The following is a 15,574-nucleotide window of genomic DNA, read 5'->3' on the forward strand; positions in this document are numbered from 1 at the left end:
AGAAAAGAAACTGTTACATTTTTCGTAAAGGAACAGAATCATCTTCGCACCCTGCAATGCACCCACGCGTCACCTAGGTCATGCACACACGATCACCTAGGTCATACAAAGTCCATAACAGTCGCGGTTCGACGCGCGCCGCGAATACGCAAAAAAATCGCGGTGCCCGCGAAAACGGTTCAACGCGAAAAATCGCCAACTCTTTCCGCGGTCTGGCCTACATCTCCCGTCCAGAGAAATATAATTCGGGCAGAAGGACGGCGATGCAGCGTGGCCGACCATATGCCGAGGGACGGTTCCAGCCCACGGATAATTACAAGGGATGCTACGCTGCCTTCAGGGGGTAGGGGCGAGCTAAAATCGAATGGTGGGGCGCGTGGCTACATAAGGAAGGTACCGACCTCCGAAGGGTCGCAGTCGGCTCGAAATTTCGGAGATACCGGATCTCGCGTCTCCGCTTCTCGTTCTCGTGCCACGCGCTCGCATCGCCGCCAACACACGCGTTTTGTTTACACGGGGACGGAACGTACATATATATATATCTCACCCATTGATGCGATTCTCGCGGAGGATCGCGCGCGTTTCCCCAGTGCCGGTGTTTCTCCTCGCAAACTGGACAGTGTGAAAACCAGTGAGTGCAAGCTAGACATTCGAAAAAGCGAGTGCGACTCTGCCTAGACCATGGGGATCTCGTGGTTCGTCGTGTTCACCTGGTGCATAGGCATCGCGACGAGTTTCGATCTGGGACCGATCGTCAGGGTCGCCCAGTGCAGGTCCCAATGTCTCAGGAAGCACACCTCCGACGGTAACTGCGACTGGTACTCCGGACAACAGCAGACTACTTGCAGCGTGGTGAGTTGCCCGCCAATTTTTCCCCATTTCTCCGAGGCATTCCGCCGGCTTTTTCCCCGATCGTCGCGATTATTACACGCCTCCGATAAGCTCGACGGTCGTTTCTTTTACGACGGTGGTACACGCATCCTGAAAATGCCCGTCGATCGCGACGGGAAACCGACGGCGGAACGCGCGAGTCAACGTCCTGTCTGAAAATCGACCAGCAGAAAACTCGGCCGGCGCGTTTCTACGGAACATCTTGAACCCACTACGAGCGTATTCTGCGAGCGTTTTCCCCTCCGTTTCCCCCGCAGCGGAACGAGAACCGGCTGCGTCCCGTCACGGATTTTCGTCGCGCCGCGTGCACCGAACGCGAGAGCGACACTTCTAACTTTAACGTCTGTGACCCTCTTTTCCCGAGTTCGCCGAGCAAACCAGCGCGCGCGTCCCTCCCCCGCTCCTCCTTTCCACCCGGCTCGGTCCGACGACGGAGGACCCAGTCGCCGGAAGATCAACAGCCTCTCTCGGCTGGAACAATAAACAATCCGAGCCACGGAAATATCCAGGAAAGAGGAATGCACAGGCTTTTTCCCAGTGGAAATCCCTCGGGTCACGTAGTAGGTGACGATTCGATCGTCTGGAAATCGGATAGGGCCGGGTTTCGAACGCCTCTCCTCTCCCTCTCGCTCTCTTTCTCTCACTCTCTCTTGGCCGACGATAAATCACCGGTGTCGGTTTTATGGGGCGCCGTGGAAAATCATGGTGGTCCCCGCGCGCCCCTCTCCGCCCTCGATCTCCGCCGGCAACCCCAACCCCCTGGCGCAGATGGACAGATGGGAATCACGATTAACGTGCACCACCGAGCGTGTGCGGCTGCTCTTCTCTCTCTCTCTCTCTCTCTCTCTCTCTCTCTCTCTCTCTCTCTCTCTCTCTCTCTCTGCATTCGCTCGGGGCGTTGCTCATTTTGGTGCGCGCCGAACGGGGGGTGTCCATTAATTTCGGGGGAAATCGATGCCATCTTGCGCGACGGTGTACACCCACGGGGAGAGCGCGCGAAGGCGTCGCGCCGCGCCGCGCCGAGGCGAGCCGAGCCGAGTCGCGAGCCACGAGAGTGCATTCCGCGCGGATTATTATCGAGGCGGAATCGTTGCCCGGGAAGACGCGACGCGTTCCCCCGATGATCCATTCAAATTTATGCCAAGGGAATAGGAAGGGAGGACGAGTCCTCGAGGCCCGTCGTTTCCCCGGGACGCATTAGAATAACGATTCACCGAGAAGAGGCGGACGCGCGGAGGTGGCTTAACGAAGGTCGCGACGGGGAACCGCCACCCTCCTCCTCCTCCCTCACCCTCCATACGCTGTTCGAAAGGGAACGACGAACCTTACGCCCGGATAATGCCGATTATTTCTGGGTGGGGTGCTGCATCGCTCTGCGCGCATCGCCTTGAACCTCCCTTCCCGCGGCCGTAATTGTTTCATTATCCTTTGAACAATCGGGCGTAAACGGGACGGGGCGGGATCCGGACTGATTGCCGTCGAGGAGACACGGTAAATTGTTTCTGAAGCGTGGTTCTTTCGTGTCCAGCCGCGCGCGATGGGACCCCGCTCTCTCTCTCTCTCTCTCTCTCTCTCTCTCTCTCTCTCTCTCTCTCTCTTCTCGTGGGGAACGTAATGGCTGGACAGGAATTTCTGGACCCACGATGCACTCGCTGCCGATCATTTGTGCACGGTTAGTCATTAGTTCGAGTCGCATGGCTTGAGATGTAATCAGAGTGGATCTGTTTCGTTTTCGTAGTTTCTCGTCTGTGTGCGCGATGCGCGCTCGATCGTTATCTCGGCGGCCACGTTTGTTTGGCTTGATGATAGGTAGAAATCGTAGATCATAGAACTACTGATCACAGAAATACTGAAATTGTTCAACCCTTTTAGTGTAGACGATAGATCGTCGTTCGCAACGCTTGCGGAAAGTGTCAGCGACGATCTATCGTTGCGTATTCGACGGCGCCTAATTATTCGGGATTCGTTAGTGTACGCGTTAGTAAGCATCGATGCTAGATAAATTATTTGTGCGAGTGACGATAAGTAAGTATTACACGTTTTCGATAGCCAGATAACGCGAAATACGAATAGTTGTAATAATACTAAAATTTTTGTTCGGTAACGTTATGTTAGCTAATCCAATTCATTTGTTTTGTAGCAGATCCTTCTGACGCTTGCCGTGTATTATGGCATTATCCTTTAGTTTTGTGGTCCGATGTCGGTTATTTTGTTACAAATGTGATTGAAAGTGGAATATCTATACTTCGTACTGGTTGATCTACATAAAGCTATGATCGAACGATGGTTTTTCTTGTTTGCAAATACTGTTTCTAACCAAGAGAATTGATTTTTCTCTTTTTCCCTATTGATTTTATATTTATGTCATCCGTATGATTTTCAACAAACATTTAAGTACAATTGGCGTTACTTTATTCTTCCTTTATTTCGTAATATGCTTCTGTTTGAATTTCGTAAATATCATTCTTACTTTGGCTTTTGTGAGCTTTTTCCCCAAACCTTAGCAAATTCGTCAAATTCGTTCGGTATTATTCGCACAGGTACGATACTATTGCTCGACACTAAAAGGGTTAATTCGGTTTGAACTCCTCGCACAGTTGAGTTGATCAGCGTTTCTTTGTTCTCAACTTATTGCAATGCAACATCGAGTCGTGTTTCCATACGGAATTCCTTGCATTTGGACTTGGCAATACTTCGACTATTTTAGAATCGAAATAAAGTTTAATCTGCCTGTTATCAATACAGTAAATTCTCCCCAATTTTGCTTCAGTTTGTAAATAAAAGCGGACAATTCGGGAGGAGGGGATACAATTATTCGAGCCTCGCGGTTCATTTTATAGTTGCCTTCCTCGTCGATTTTGTCGATAAAATTATTGTAGATGTGCAACAAATGCATCTTAATTTTCTTGCAAGAATTTCGCAACGGCAAAACGGTTGTTAAAAATTAGCATGGAAGCGAAACAAGTCGCCGGTCGAGGGATTAACCCCTTGCCCTACTTTATCGCGACCGAGTCGAGGAAGATTCGTAGTAATAACCTGTTAAGCCCGAATGTCGTTCTGTTCTTTCGAGTCGGAATAAATTACTGTTTCATTGCCGCAGGCATTCGAGTTGACGTAAACACAAATGAATACAAATTGCCTCTTTCCTCTAGGAAAGAATAATATATAAAAAAATAATATGTATATGTATTAGTAGATTTTGCAAAAGTTCATTAGTTATGCTACATATACTAGTGGATTTTGCAAAAGTTCATTAATTATGCTGCTAATACATATATTAGTAGATTTTGCAAAATTTCATTACGCTCCAATTATTGACACCCTATTCATTGCGAGTTTATTTAAACTGACGGCAATACGTGAATTAAAATCTCGGCCAACGAGATTCAATGAAGACTATGCATACAGGGGCTCTCGTTGCTATACAAGATAGTAATATTATCAATCTCTTGCGCTGTAACAATGAGGCAGACTTATGATAAAGATTTCACGCATAATCTACTAAATACGAATGTTATTCATTTCTTTTTGTCGTTATATAGTAAATAATATAATCTACTAATATAATAATATATTATATAGTAGATATATAATATATTATATTAGTAGATTATATTATTATTATTAGATATATATATATATTATATTAGTAGATTATATTATTAGATTATTATAATACTATTTAATTATAATATAATATATAATAATATAATAATAATATATAATATAATAATATTATTATAATATTATTATATTAGTAGATTATATTATTTACTATATAACGACATCTGGTACCGATTATTATATTATATATTATTATTATATTATTATATATTATATTATAATTAAATAGTATTATAATAATCTAATAATATAATCTACTAATATATATATATATATAATACAATACATAGTATAAAATGTAGACACGTCGACAACAGCTATTGTTCCTCCGATTTTTAATAACTTCTTATTAACTAAACAAGCTTATGATCTCTCGTTATTCCGAATCGTACAACAAGTTCTTCTTAAATTAGCCCTCCCGCCGTATAATAATATCTTTACTCCCTCGAACGCAGCCGACCGTCGTTAGGTAGCCCTTCGAAGGATCGATAAAAAATAGCGAAGCACCTGCGAACTCGAAATTGCAGCACGTAGATAATTATAGATTGACGATTGCGTCGAGAGGTGGGGTGGTACGGTCAAGCATTTTCCTAGAAAACATCGCGATGGATTAATAACTCTGGGTACCATTCAATTATATCAGATCGTCGTACGTATAATCGTAATCGTTTCCGTTGATCGTAATCAATGGCTCCCGGGGTTCGACAGAGATTAGTGAGCATCGTTCAAAGAGAGATAAAGAGAGAGAGAGGGGGGGAACATTGCTGGTGTTGGTCGTTCCATCAAATTTCATCGAGTACGACGATGATCGTACCGTTATCGAATCACGATCAGTGAAGGGTCGTAAAAACGACGTCCCCTCGTCCGGGAAATCAATGGCCGGACTGTCGTAAAGTGAAATAAACTGGATAAAAGGGGCTCGCGGTGGCCGGGCTCCTTGATTCGGAGTACTGACGCACGGGAACTACCCGGCTTTTAATTCCGAGAATGTGGGATACCGGAGGAAACCGTCTGCGTAATTGACAAACCCAATTTTGTGACATGCGGTAGCCTCTGCATTAACATTAGAACTATCGAGCCCTAAACCCTAAGCCCTAGTGTATATTGTTTTATGACAATGCGCCAGTACTGGATTTGTTTAAACTTCGGATGATTTATATTATAATATACTATATATATTATAATATAATATAATATAATATAATATAATATAATATATATTATAATATAATATAATATAATATAACATAATATATATTATAATATAATATAACATAATATGTATTATAAATATAATATAATATAATATATATTATAATATAAAAGATATAAAAAATGTAAAGAAGTGTACCTATAGAAATTTCGCCAGAAAATATTTTAATAATATTGGGAGCTGTGAAAGCTGATAGTTCTATTGTTAAAAAATACAATTCTTTTAGAACTAGTAATCGTAAAGATTTTTCAAGATCGAATTACACAATTCATTTAACCCCTTGTCCTAGGATTCCCTTCATGGACGATTCCAATTACTGCATCCAAAAGAGAAATAAAAATTTCTTGTAATCATCGGTCATTGTAATCACAGCTCGAAGGCCTTAATTACATTAGACACATAAGCAACAAAGCAACGAAGAGCTGAAAAGAGAAACGTGTACCGCGTTTTAAGAATGAAAAATAGCTAGTAGACCTACATACGCGTTTGGTCATTAATAGAACGGTGATAAAATGCGAGGATATTCTACTATATAATTTAACGTACGTTCTCTCGGGTTCTCGCATAAATGCACGGGATTCGCTGTATTCTAGCATCGAGTGTCGTGTTCCATTTTTCCAGTTGTCGGCCGTGTCAGTCGCGTCGGTCATGCATGAACGAAGCAGCGTCGACGTATGATATTTTTATTAGCACAGAGATTACTGGAAATATTGTATATTTAGTATGTTATTTGTATATTTATTAGATTTGTAAAAGTTCTTGCGTTTGTAACGGATTTCATTTGCTGATGCGCAGAAGTGTATGTAAAGGTATATATAAATAGTAATAATAGTAGCATAATATAGTATATATAATTATACAATTATTATGCTATTATAATTATATATATAATTATTATACTACTATAATTATATATATAATTATTATACTACTATAATTATACCAATAATTATACCAATAATTATTATACTATTATAATTATACCTATAATTATTATACTATTATAATTATACCTATAATTATTATACTATTATAATTATACCTATAATTATTATACTATTATATATATATTATATAAAATAGTACATAAAAATTTGCGCGAGAATTCATTTATTTAAGCGACATAACATGTCCAATAACTAGATCTTTGAACGACCAGCTTGAATGACGAATTTGACCCGTCACCCGTAACTCATGCAAAACGAGTGCACGAACGACTCTCGGTCGTCAAATGTACCGAAGGGGTTAAACGACCCGAGCCGAATGATCGTTCTCGTCGCGATCGGATCGGATCGCTCGAATTACGCGAGGCTCGTCAACGAGCCACCCGGTACATTTAGAGAATATTTTCATACGGCGTGCTCCCCTTCTAAGTCCGTCTACGCGGGCCCGCCAAAAAACTGTCGGAAAAAGGGAACCCGGTGCCCGTAGGGGAATTATCGCGAAGCTGTTAGACGCTGATGTTGCTTTTTTGGAGACGTCATTAGCGCGAAAGAAGGGACCTACGGCGATTCTACGAAGCAGCCGGGCTTAGAAGGAACGTGCCGTGATGAAGGATAATCGGGAAGAGAGAAAGAGAAAGGGAGGAAGGCCGCGCGAGAGGGAGCGGGGCAGAGCGCGGGGCGTGGGGCAGGGGGAAGGAGGAAGAGACGGTCTCTAAGAGAAGGGAAGAAAAAAGAATCTAGAAACAGGGCTCCACGAGAGACGGTACCCCAATAAATATGAAGACAACAACGACGGTGCCTGTTATGCCTGAAACAGGTTGGAGCTAATTCGGCCTCGCCCCCCCCCTTCCTCCCTCCGTCTTCCGTCTCTGTTCGTCTTCCTTGTCTCTCCAGCTTTTTTCTCCTCTTTCTGGCCTTCACCCTTTTTCCTCCCTCCTCCTCCTCCTCCTCCTCCTCCGCCCCTCTCATAGCCGCTTAAATCGCTGGATTCAACGGTCCCGCCGATGGTTCTTATTCTCCCTTTCCTTCCTCGCGTTCCACGGACCTCGCGTCTCCCCCTTGGTCGCCCCACTCCCGTCGCTCCGTTCCCTCCTCGCCCCTTTCGCGGCCCCCCCTCCCCCTTTCTGACTCGCCCCGACGTCCCGTGTACCGTCGTCCTTTTTTCTTTTTTTTTTTTACTCGTGCGTCCCGTGTGCGTGCAAGAGCTTTTTGTTCAACGATGAAACCAACCCCACCCTCTCCCTTCGTCTTCGCCACGCTCGATTCTTTCATCTGTATTTTTTTCTTTTCTACTCCCGTGTTACAGTGCTGGCAGTACTGCGAGGCCCTCGAGAACCGGTGGGAGAAGACCAGGACCATTTGCGAGGGCGACCAGTATCTACATGTAAGTAAATTTACGGATGAACCAGCCTCTCGGATTAGGGGAGGCCGCCGCGGCGTTGTACCGCGCGGAATACTCGGCCCACCCCCGCAAACCCTTTGAGCCGGCATGTACCCGAGATGGGAAACACGGGAAACGGGACCCGCAGTCGCAAGGAAATTTGTGGATCGCCGCGGGCCGCGTTTACGGTCTTGCTAACAATCGGCCCTTTCATTCGGGACGGTGTTCCGAGCGTGCTACATCGACCGGGCCCGTTCGTCCCGATCGTTCGGGAAAAGTGACGCGCCACGTCGCGGCTCCGGAAACTCTTCGAAATCTCACGAAATCTTTGATTTTCGAACGATTCTCCGTGTTCAATCTTTTGCGCTCGAAGCGCAATTGAACGCGGAATTTAAAATAGCTTCTCGGAAACCTAACCTCATAACCTAGGTTTTTCTTTTTATAAGTATTCAATTGGATCTTGTGACTCGTACAACAGTTACGCCTTTAACGGTTCTTTAAATATAAGCAAATTTGATTAACGCTAGATTTACAGGATCCGTCAAAATGGCGGGTCATTAATTTTTTAATTTAGGATTATTCGTACCGCGAAGATACATTTATGACTTATTTATTCAATTTATATGTTATGGCAAATGTTAGTTATACTCGTTAAAAATCAGAATAAATGTCTTATTGTTACTTTTATCAATTAATATAAAACGGATGGTCTTTGAGCTCCGTAAAACTGTGTTAATAAAAAATTAAAAGTGTTAATAAAATTATTTTGAAAGAACAATTTTTAATGGCGCCTTGGGATCGCCACTCGAGTGCAAAGGGTTAAACTAAAGGTTTAACTAAAGGTTTAAAGTTAAACTCCGATTCTCGAGATTTAATCTGTTTACTAAATTACCGACTTCTGACTAATTTTCGATATTTAACCCTTTCACGGCTAGCGCCGTCTACATGCTTCACGGCGGCATGAAGAGAATTTTGCTGTATTGTGCAAGAACAGCAAAAGCATAAGCGCCATGTTTTATAGCGAGTCTTGTTCAAAGCTAGAGAACAGTTTAAATATCAGCGATTATATATAATCGAAAAACTGAAATTTAGTATGCGGAGACTTTCTGGAGCCACTGTATGTCCGAAGAAGGAACGTTTCCTGATTTTTCAATAGACTGAGTTTTCCTGAGCCAGATTCGGTTTTGTGCTGATCTGGTAGAACTCGATGTGGAGAAATGTTTGGAAAGTTTTAGCGAGTCTTTTATATTCTTGCGAAGTCAATAGAACTTATACCAGAGGGGATAGGATTCTTCTTAGTTGAACTCTTTCAATAGCATTGATTTAAGTACATTTTGTGGATAAGCATTATTTTCCATTTTTCCATTCTTAATTAAGGGGAAAAATCATTTCTAGTTGTCAGCAAATGTATAAGGACAATATCAGTCAATTTTTCAGTGTGATTCAATTGTAATTTTTGGAGTAAAATATAGAGTCCTAGAGTCTGGGTTAATACTATTTTTGTTTTAATAATAAGATAGTATAATTATTATATATTATTATTATATTATTATAATATTATTATTATATTATTATAATATTATTATAATATTATTATTATATTATTATTATATTATTATTATATTATTATTATATTATTATTATTATTATATAATAGTTTAAGAAGTCACAATAATTATGTGATGTTTAAAGTAAACTTCAGGATCTCCTTGTCACGTTACCTACCATCGATATAATTTCATAATTTTTGAGAACCTACAATTTACAGTTAAGAATTTCTTAATCAATTGTTCGATAAAAATAGCAATTTTCCATTTTAGAATGTGTAGACAATCTGAGTAGAGGGGACATGATTATTCGAGCCTTGCGACTCATTTTTATAGTTGCCGATTGTCAATAATTACAAAAACGAGAGGCGCAAGGCTCGAACAATCGTATCTCCTCTTCCCAAATCGTCCATTTTTGTTTCCAAGCTAAGCGTCAATTAGGGAAAATTGATTGTACTTATCACTCTGCTTTACAAACACAGTAAATTCTCCCTAATTGACACTCAGATTGTGCACAAAAACGGACAACTTGGGAAGAAGAGATACGATTATTCGAGCCTTGCACCTCGTTTTTATAATTGTTGGCAATCGGCTACTATAAAAACGAGCCCCGCCAAGGCTCGAATAATCGTATCTCCTCTTCCGAAATTGTCCATTCTTGTGCACAATCCGAGCGCGGATTAGGGAGAATTTACTGCAGTGAATTTTTACGTACCATTCACAATGACTGGCCCGGTCAACAACTGATCTTTATAAGGATCGAAAATATTCTCCAGGGGGTGATCGTTCAAAGAGATCGCCTGCAATTCACGACAGTGCACGGTGGCGAATGTTTTGTGCCCGTCGACTGTAATATTGTTGTCCGTCTTCAACACCGTATCCATGACACGTTCCGTGAAGTTGATGTTGTTCAGTAATCCGAGGATCGTTAGATTTTCGATCGTAACGTTGTTTTTGAAAATCAATTTACTCTTACAGTTTTTATATAAATCCGACAAGTTCACACCATTGATCGAGTTAACGTTGATCTGTCCTGTCACCTTAAGAGAATCGAGACTCCTGTTTCCATTAGTAAGATCTTTCATGTACATGCTCAGACGATTCATCAGATCATTTATTTCGTCTATCGACATTCCGTTGATGAATTTCACGTCCATGCGATTACATTCCAGATTGTCGATCGAGTAATCGGTTATATTACGGGACGCCGCCAGACGCTCCGCGAAATGTGCAAAGTCGACGTCGTTGATCTCTTTAGGCGCAATCTCTTCTGCTATCAGAGTTCCGGTATTGAGACGATCGAAAACTATATTCTCGAACGATTCGTTCAATTTTCTCGTAAATTCGTCAAACGAAACGTCTTTGTTCACCGTGTCAAAGAACAATTGGTCCACGACTATGGGAGACCTGAAGAAAATTATCTTTTCGAGGCAGCTGCTGCCGTTTTCAGTTTCGTTAAGCAGATTTTCTAATCTATCCGCGACGATTTGGGAACAGAAGATACGATTATTCAAGTCTTGCACCTTGCATATCGTTTTTATAATTGTTCACGTTAAGCAACTATAAGAATGAACCACGAGGCTGGAATAATCGTATCTCCTCTTCCCAAATTGTCCATATTTGCTTACAAGCTGAAGGAAAATTGCGGAGAATTTACTATACAGCGTTAACTATTCGCTTAAACGAGACGCAAGAATTTCCACGAACGCATGAAAAAATGCTATTCAAATGAAATTCGCCGTACGTAAGTACACTTCTGCGAATCACTGTACTCGGTATTTTACGCCGCTGCAGTTGTAACGCGAGTTCTCAGATTCCATGGCCCTTTCGCTCAGGTAAACCGAGTTAAAGTTCGCCGTGTCGGATCCTGCGGCGTAGCGAACCAGCGGAAAATTCGAATCGATGAAGCGCGAGAAAAATCCCTTAACTTCAAACATTTGAAAGAGAAGGGCGGGAGGGCGCGGGGGGTAATCGTCGACGAGAGGGCCCCGAGCCCCGCGGCAACAGAAAGGAAAAGAAGAAGAAGAAGGAGAAGAAGAAGAAGAAGAAGAAAGATCTTTTTCTCGGTGTACAGGGAGTTCCGACGGTAGAGAAAATCCTGAGAAACGGCGGCTACCTGTCGATTTTCACGGAAGGTCGACCTGCTCTCCGTGCTGCGGAGCATTCGAGTATAGCCTCTCGATGTATCGACCCTCGGGAGATAGGAATCTTTTTCAAATATTTGGGCAGCTACTAGCTTTACGGTGAATGTTTGGATTGAAGCGCCGTAAGAACGTTCCCCTCGGTCTCCCCCCCTCGCCGGCTACGATTTCTGCCGGATAACAAAATGTCTCTTTTAGAGAGATCGTTAATTATGCGTCTCTAATGTACCCTTCGGAGGACCGATGCTGGCCAGAGATAACGCGGGACCCGAGACTTCGAGTCTCCGTCGGAGACTCGAGTTGAAAGACTCGAGTTGAAAATGCAGTTGGAGATTACAGGCTTCCTCTTTTTCTAAAATTTTCTCGAAATGTGTAGATCAGAAATTCGCTATTGAATCAGAGTTGAAGAGTAGCCTGAGAAGGTTTCGAAGGTAAAAATTGCGCGAGACGCGAGAAATACCTTCGAAATTATTCAAAATCTCAAGAACGTGTACACGAAGAATTAGTTATTGAATCACAGTTGAACAGTAGACTGAAAAATATGTGAAAATAAGAATTCCGTAAGCCATAAGGGATATCTTTGAAATTGTTTCAAATCTCAGAAAAACATCAAACATGTTCTCAATGCAGTAAATTCTCTCTAATTGACCATCAGCTTGTACAAAACACAATGGACAATTGGGGAAGACGAGATACGATTACAGTAATTTCTCCCTAATTCGCGCTGAGACTGCGCACAAAAACGGACAATTCGAGAAAAGGAGATACGATTATTATACGATTATTATTAATAACTTTGTATCTCGTTTTTATGGTTGTTGACAATCGGTAACTATAAAAACGAGTCACAAGCCTCGAATAATCGTATCTCCTCTCCCCGAATTGTCCATTTTCGTGCGCAGTCTCGGCGCGAATTAGGGAAAAATTACTGCACTTATGAAAAAAGTGTAAGAAAATTCGACTGATTTTATAGTTCGAGTGATATTAAAATTGCAAAAACAATCGAGAAGATCCGCCTTACATTTAATTGTGAGATGAGAAGATAAAGATTACGAGTTCGCACTCAGTTTAAAATGCTACCTCATTCATAATTTGAAACGTTAGAATGAAACAATCTCGTCGTATTTTACATGCCCTCGACTTAAATAATAATAACAACCCACGAATGTTTCCCTTAATTGCACTATTATGAACGTAGACTGCAGTGTCAGAATGAACTTGTTCATTCCTCAGCCACCGCGTATATTTTTTAAAACAACATTCTTTTCTATACGTCTTTAACGTCGACCTCCAAAATATGAATTTGCAATACCCATTTAAGCAAACGAATTAAGAATTAGCAAAACAATATACAAGGTACCCAAAAATTGTCTCGCAATCCGGAAATGGCGGGTTCCTCAGATCATTTGAAGCAACTTCTTCCTTTACAAAAATGTTCTCCGAGGCACCGTTAACGAGTTATTAACGAAAACAGTGACCAATGAAAGGCGAGCTCGGCTGGCGCGAGGCGACCGAGCCAACGGCGCTAGCGGTCGAGGCGGTCGAATCCCAGCTCAGCTGCCGCGAGGCGGCCGAGCCAATGAGCGGAACTGAGCTTCGCGCGCTGGTTGGCTGGACCGCCTCGCGCCAGCCGTAATCGATTCTTATTGGTCACTGTTTTTCGTCAATAACTCGTTAACGGTGCCTCGTAAAAAATTTTTGTAAAGGAAAAAGTTGCTTCAAATGACCCGAGGAACCCGCCACTTTCGGATTGCGAGACATTCTTGGGACACCCTGTAGATTAAGACATCAGTCTTCCACGAAGTACCAACACAGATGCTAACTCGAGATCTTCCCTTTCCAGTGTCCAGCCTGCCAGACAGCGTGCACCTACCGCAAGACGAGGGTGGAGGAGAAGTACCTGCCTTCGATGCTGTCCGCGCCGAAAAAATCGCCGCTCAATCTAGACCGATTCGACGTCGCGGTGGTGATGCGCAAGCTCTACAAACAGTGGAGGGTGGACGGATACTACCCCGGCGAACGAGTGCCAAATTTGCGACCGGACACCTGGATCATCGTCGCCGTGGAGGACGGCGTGCGTCACTATAGTTGGCAAGAATGGGTGCCGAAGCTGGAGTCGCTGAAAGAGGGTCCTTTGTACGAGGCGACGATCTCCTGGAAGGACGTGCAGACCCAACTGCAAAAACAGAGAGCCTTGGAACAAGTCAGGTTCAACAATCGAGTGAGACAATTCTTCCTGGAGAAGTACGGCGAGAAAGTGCTGGCCGAGTGGAGGAGCCAAGAGGACTCGCAGATCTCCGAGGACATATTCCGTAGATTCTTCTTCAGGAGGAAGGACGATCGCGGCGACGACTCGATGGAGGCCGACAACACTCCTTCGACCAGCAGCGCGTACAACGACCACGTGGACAGGGATCAGTCCGGGAACAAAGAGACCTACGTGGTGTCCTGGGAGCCGGAAACGGGCGGTCTGATGGGCAACCAAGTGGCCGACACGAACTCCGCGCAGATCTCGCTGCTCCCTGGCACCAAGTACCTCGTCAGGATCGCGTCGAACGACGGCCCGGGAAGCTTCCCCATCGAGGTCGACACCAGGCCCACTTCCGTTCAAGCGGAGAAGATCGAGACCAACTTCCTGCCCGATCTCTACCCCTGGGACATCTTCGCCGCGTCCGTCTCGGCTGTCGTTTTGGTGGCGGCGATCTGCGCGCTGAAGGTCTTCAAGAAGACCAAGAACGTCGAGGTCGAGGAGGTTTGATCGGCGATCACGGGCCTGTTCCGTCGACGATGATCTACTCAGGGATACCGCGGGCTCTCCTCGAGCGGAACTTTCGAGGATCGTGGCCGGTCGATCGGTGTACAAATAACATTAATTGGTCGGCTGAAGCGTCTCGAATGATTTGTTGGATTGTTGTACTCGATGCCACGGAATCGGTGGCTTCGGCTTTCGTCCGTCGAGAATCGGAGAAACGCAGTGTTGTTACTGTTCTAACATTAGAATCTGAAATGTCAGGAGGACGATCTTGAAGTTCGTCGTCGATTGAGCGGTCAATCGAGCTTGCGACGCTCTCGCGAACAATTTCTCGCGGACATTTCATCGGAGAGAGATCGGTTCGACGACGATATGTACATTTGTTTGTTAAGCGTAAGTAGGCTAAAAAGAAAACAAAAAAAACAGAACGATGTAACATAGCAGAACGGAGGAAGTGTACAAAGAACCTCGCTAGATGTAAGAAGTGATAGTCTCGCGTCATCTCGTCGAAGCAGAAATGTACAGACTCACGGAACGATATTTTTCTACGTAATAAGAGTATGTAAGTAGCCTAAACTTTCTTGCTCAAACGCGCAACGAACAGACTGTTGAAAAGAGTTCCTATCGCCGAGAACGACGAACAACGCCTGGAAAACGGCGCCCCTTCCCCCCAAAAAACTCTGTATTTATTTGTAAATAATAGCTGTGCGAAGCTATGTACATACATCCATGGAAAGATAAATAAAGTGCGTCCGATAACAATGTCTCTCTCTCACGTGCCGATGCAAACAAGATGCTCGTCCACAAACAAGAATCTCGTTGCCGGTTTATTCCAAAAAATCGCGCGGGCTCCGCGCGCCTCGCATCTGATCCTCTGTGCTGCCAGCCACCGAGATCCGTCTTTTGTCGACGAGAATCGTTCTGGTTCACGAATGAAACTGAATGACGAGGGTTCCCTGACGCTTTTCATTCAGAAAGGATATGCCGACTGTCTCGCTGTGTCGAATGGATTTACACGGGATTATGAGAGGATTCGACGTTTCGGGGGAATCCATTCGTTTTATTTGAAAGGATGCCTTGC

General features: G+C 43.7%; 1 protein-coding gene across 1 annotated transcript; it reads left to right on the top strand.

Annotated features, from left to right (window-relative positions):
• The first annotated feature begins 416 nt into the window (after window positions 1–416).
• Window positions 417–15,255, top strand: LOC117227856 (uncharacterized). The gene is made up of 3 exons (XM_033483384.2): window positions 417–852; window positions 7,979–8,056; window positions 13,585–15,255. The coding sequence occupies exons 1-3, from the start codon at window positions 682–684 to the stop codon at window positions 14,497–14,499; spliced, it is 1,164 nt and encodes a 387-aa protein (XP_033339275.1). The 5' UTR covers window positions 417–681; the 3' UTR covers window positions 14,500–15,255.
• Window positions 15,256–15,574: the final 319 nt, after the last annotated feature.

The sequence above is a fragment of the Megalopta genalis genome, chromosome 8 (genome assembly GCF_051020955.1).
Source record: "Megalopta genalis isolate 19385.01 chromosome 8, iyMegGena1_principal, whole genome shotgun sequence".
Classification (NCBI taxonomy): Eukaryota; Metazoa; Arthropoda; class Insecta; order Hymenoptera; family Halictidae; genus Megalopta; species Megalopta genalis.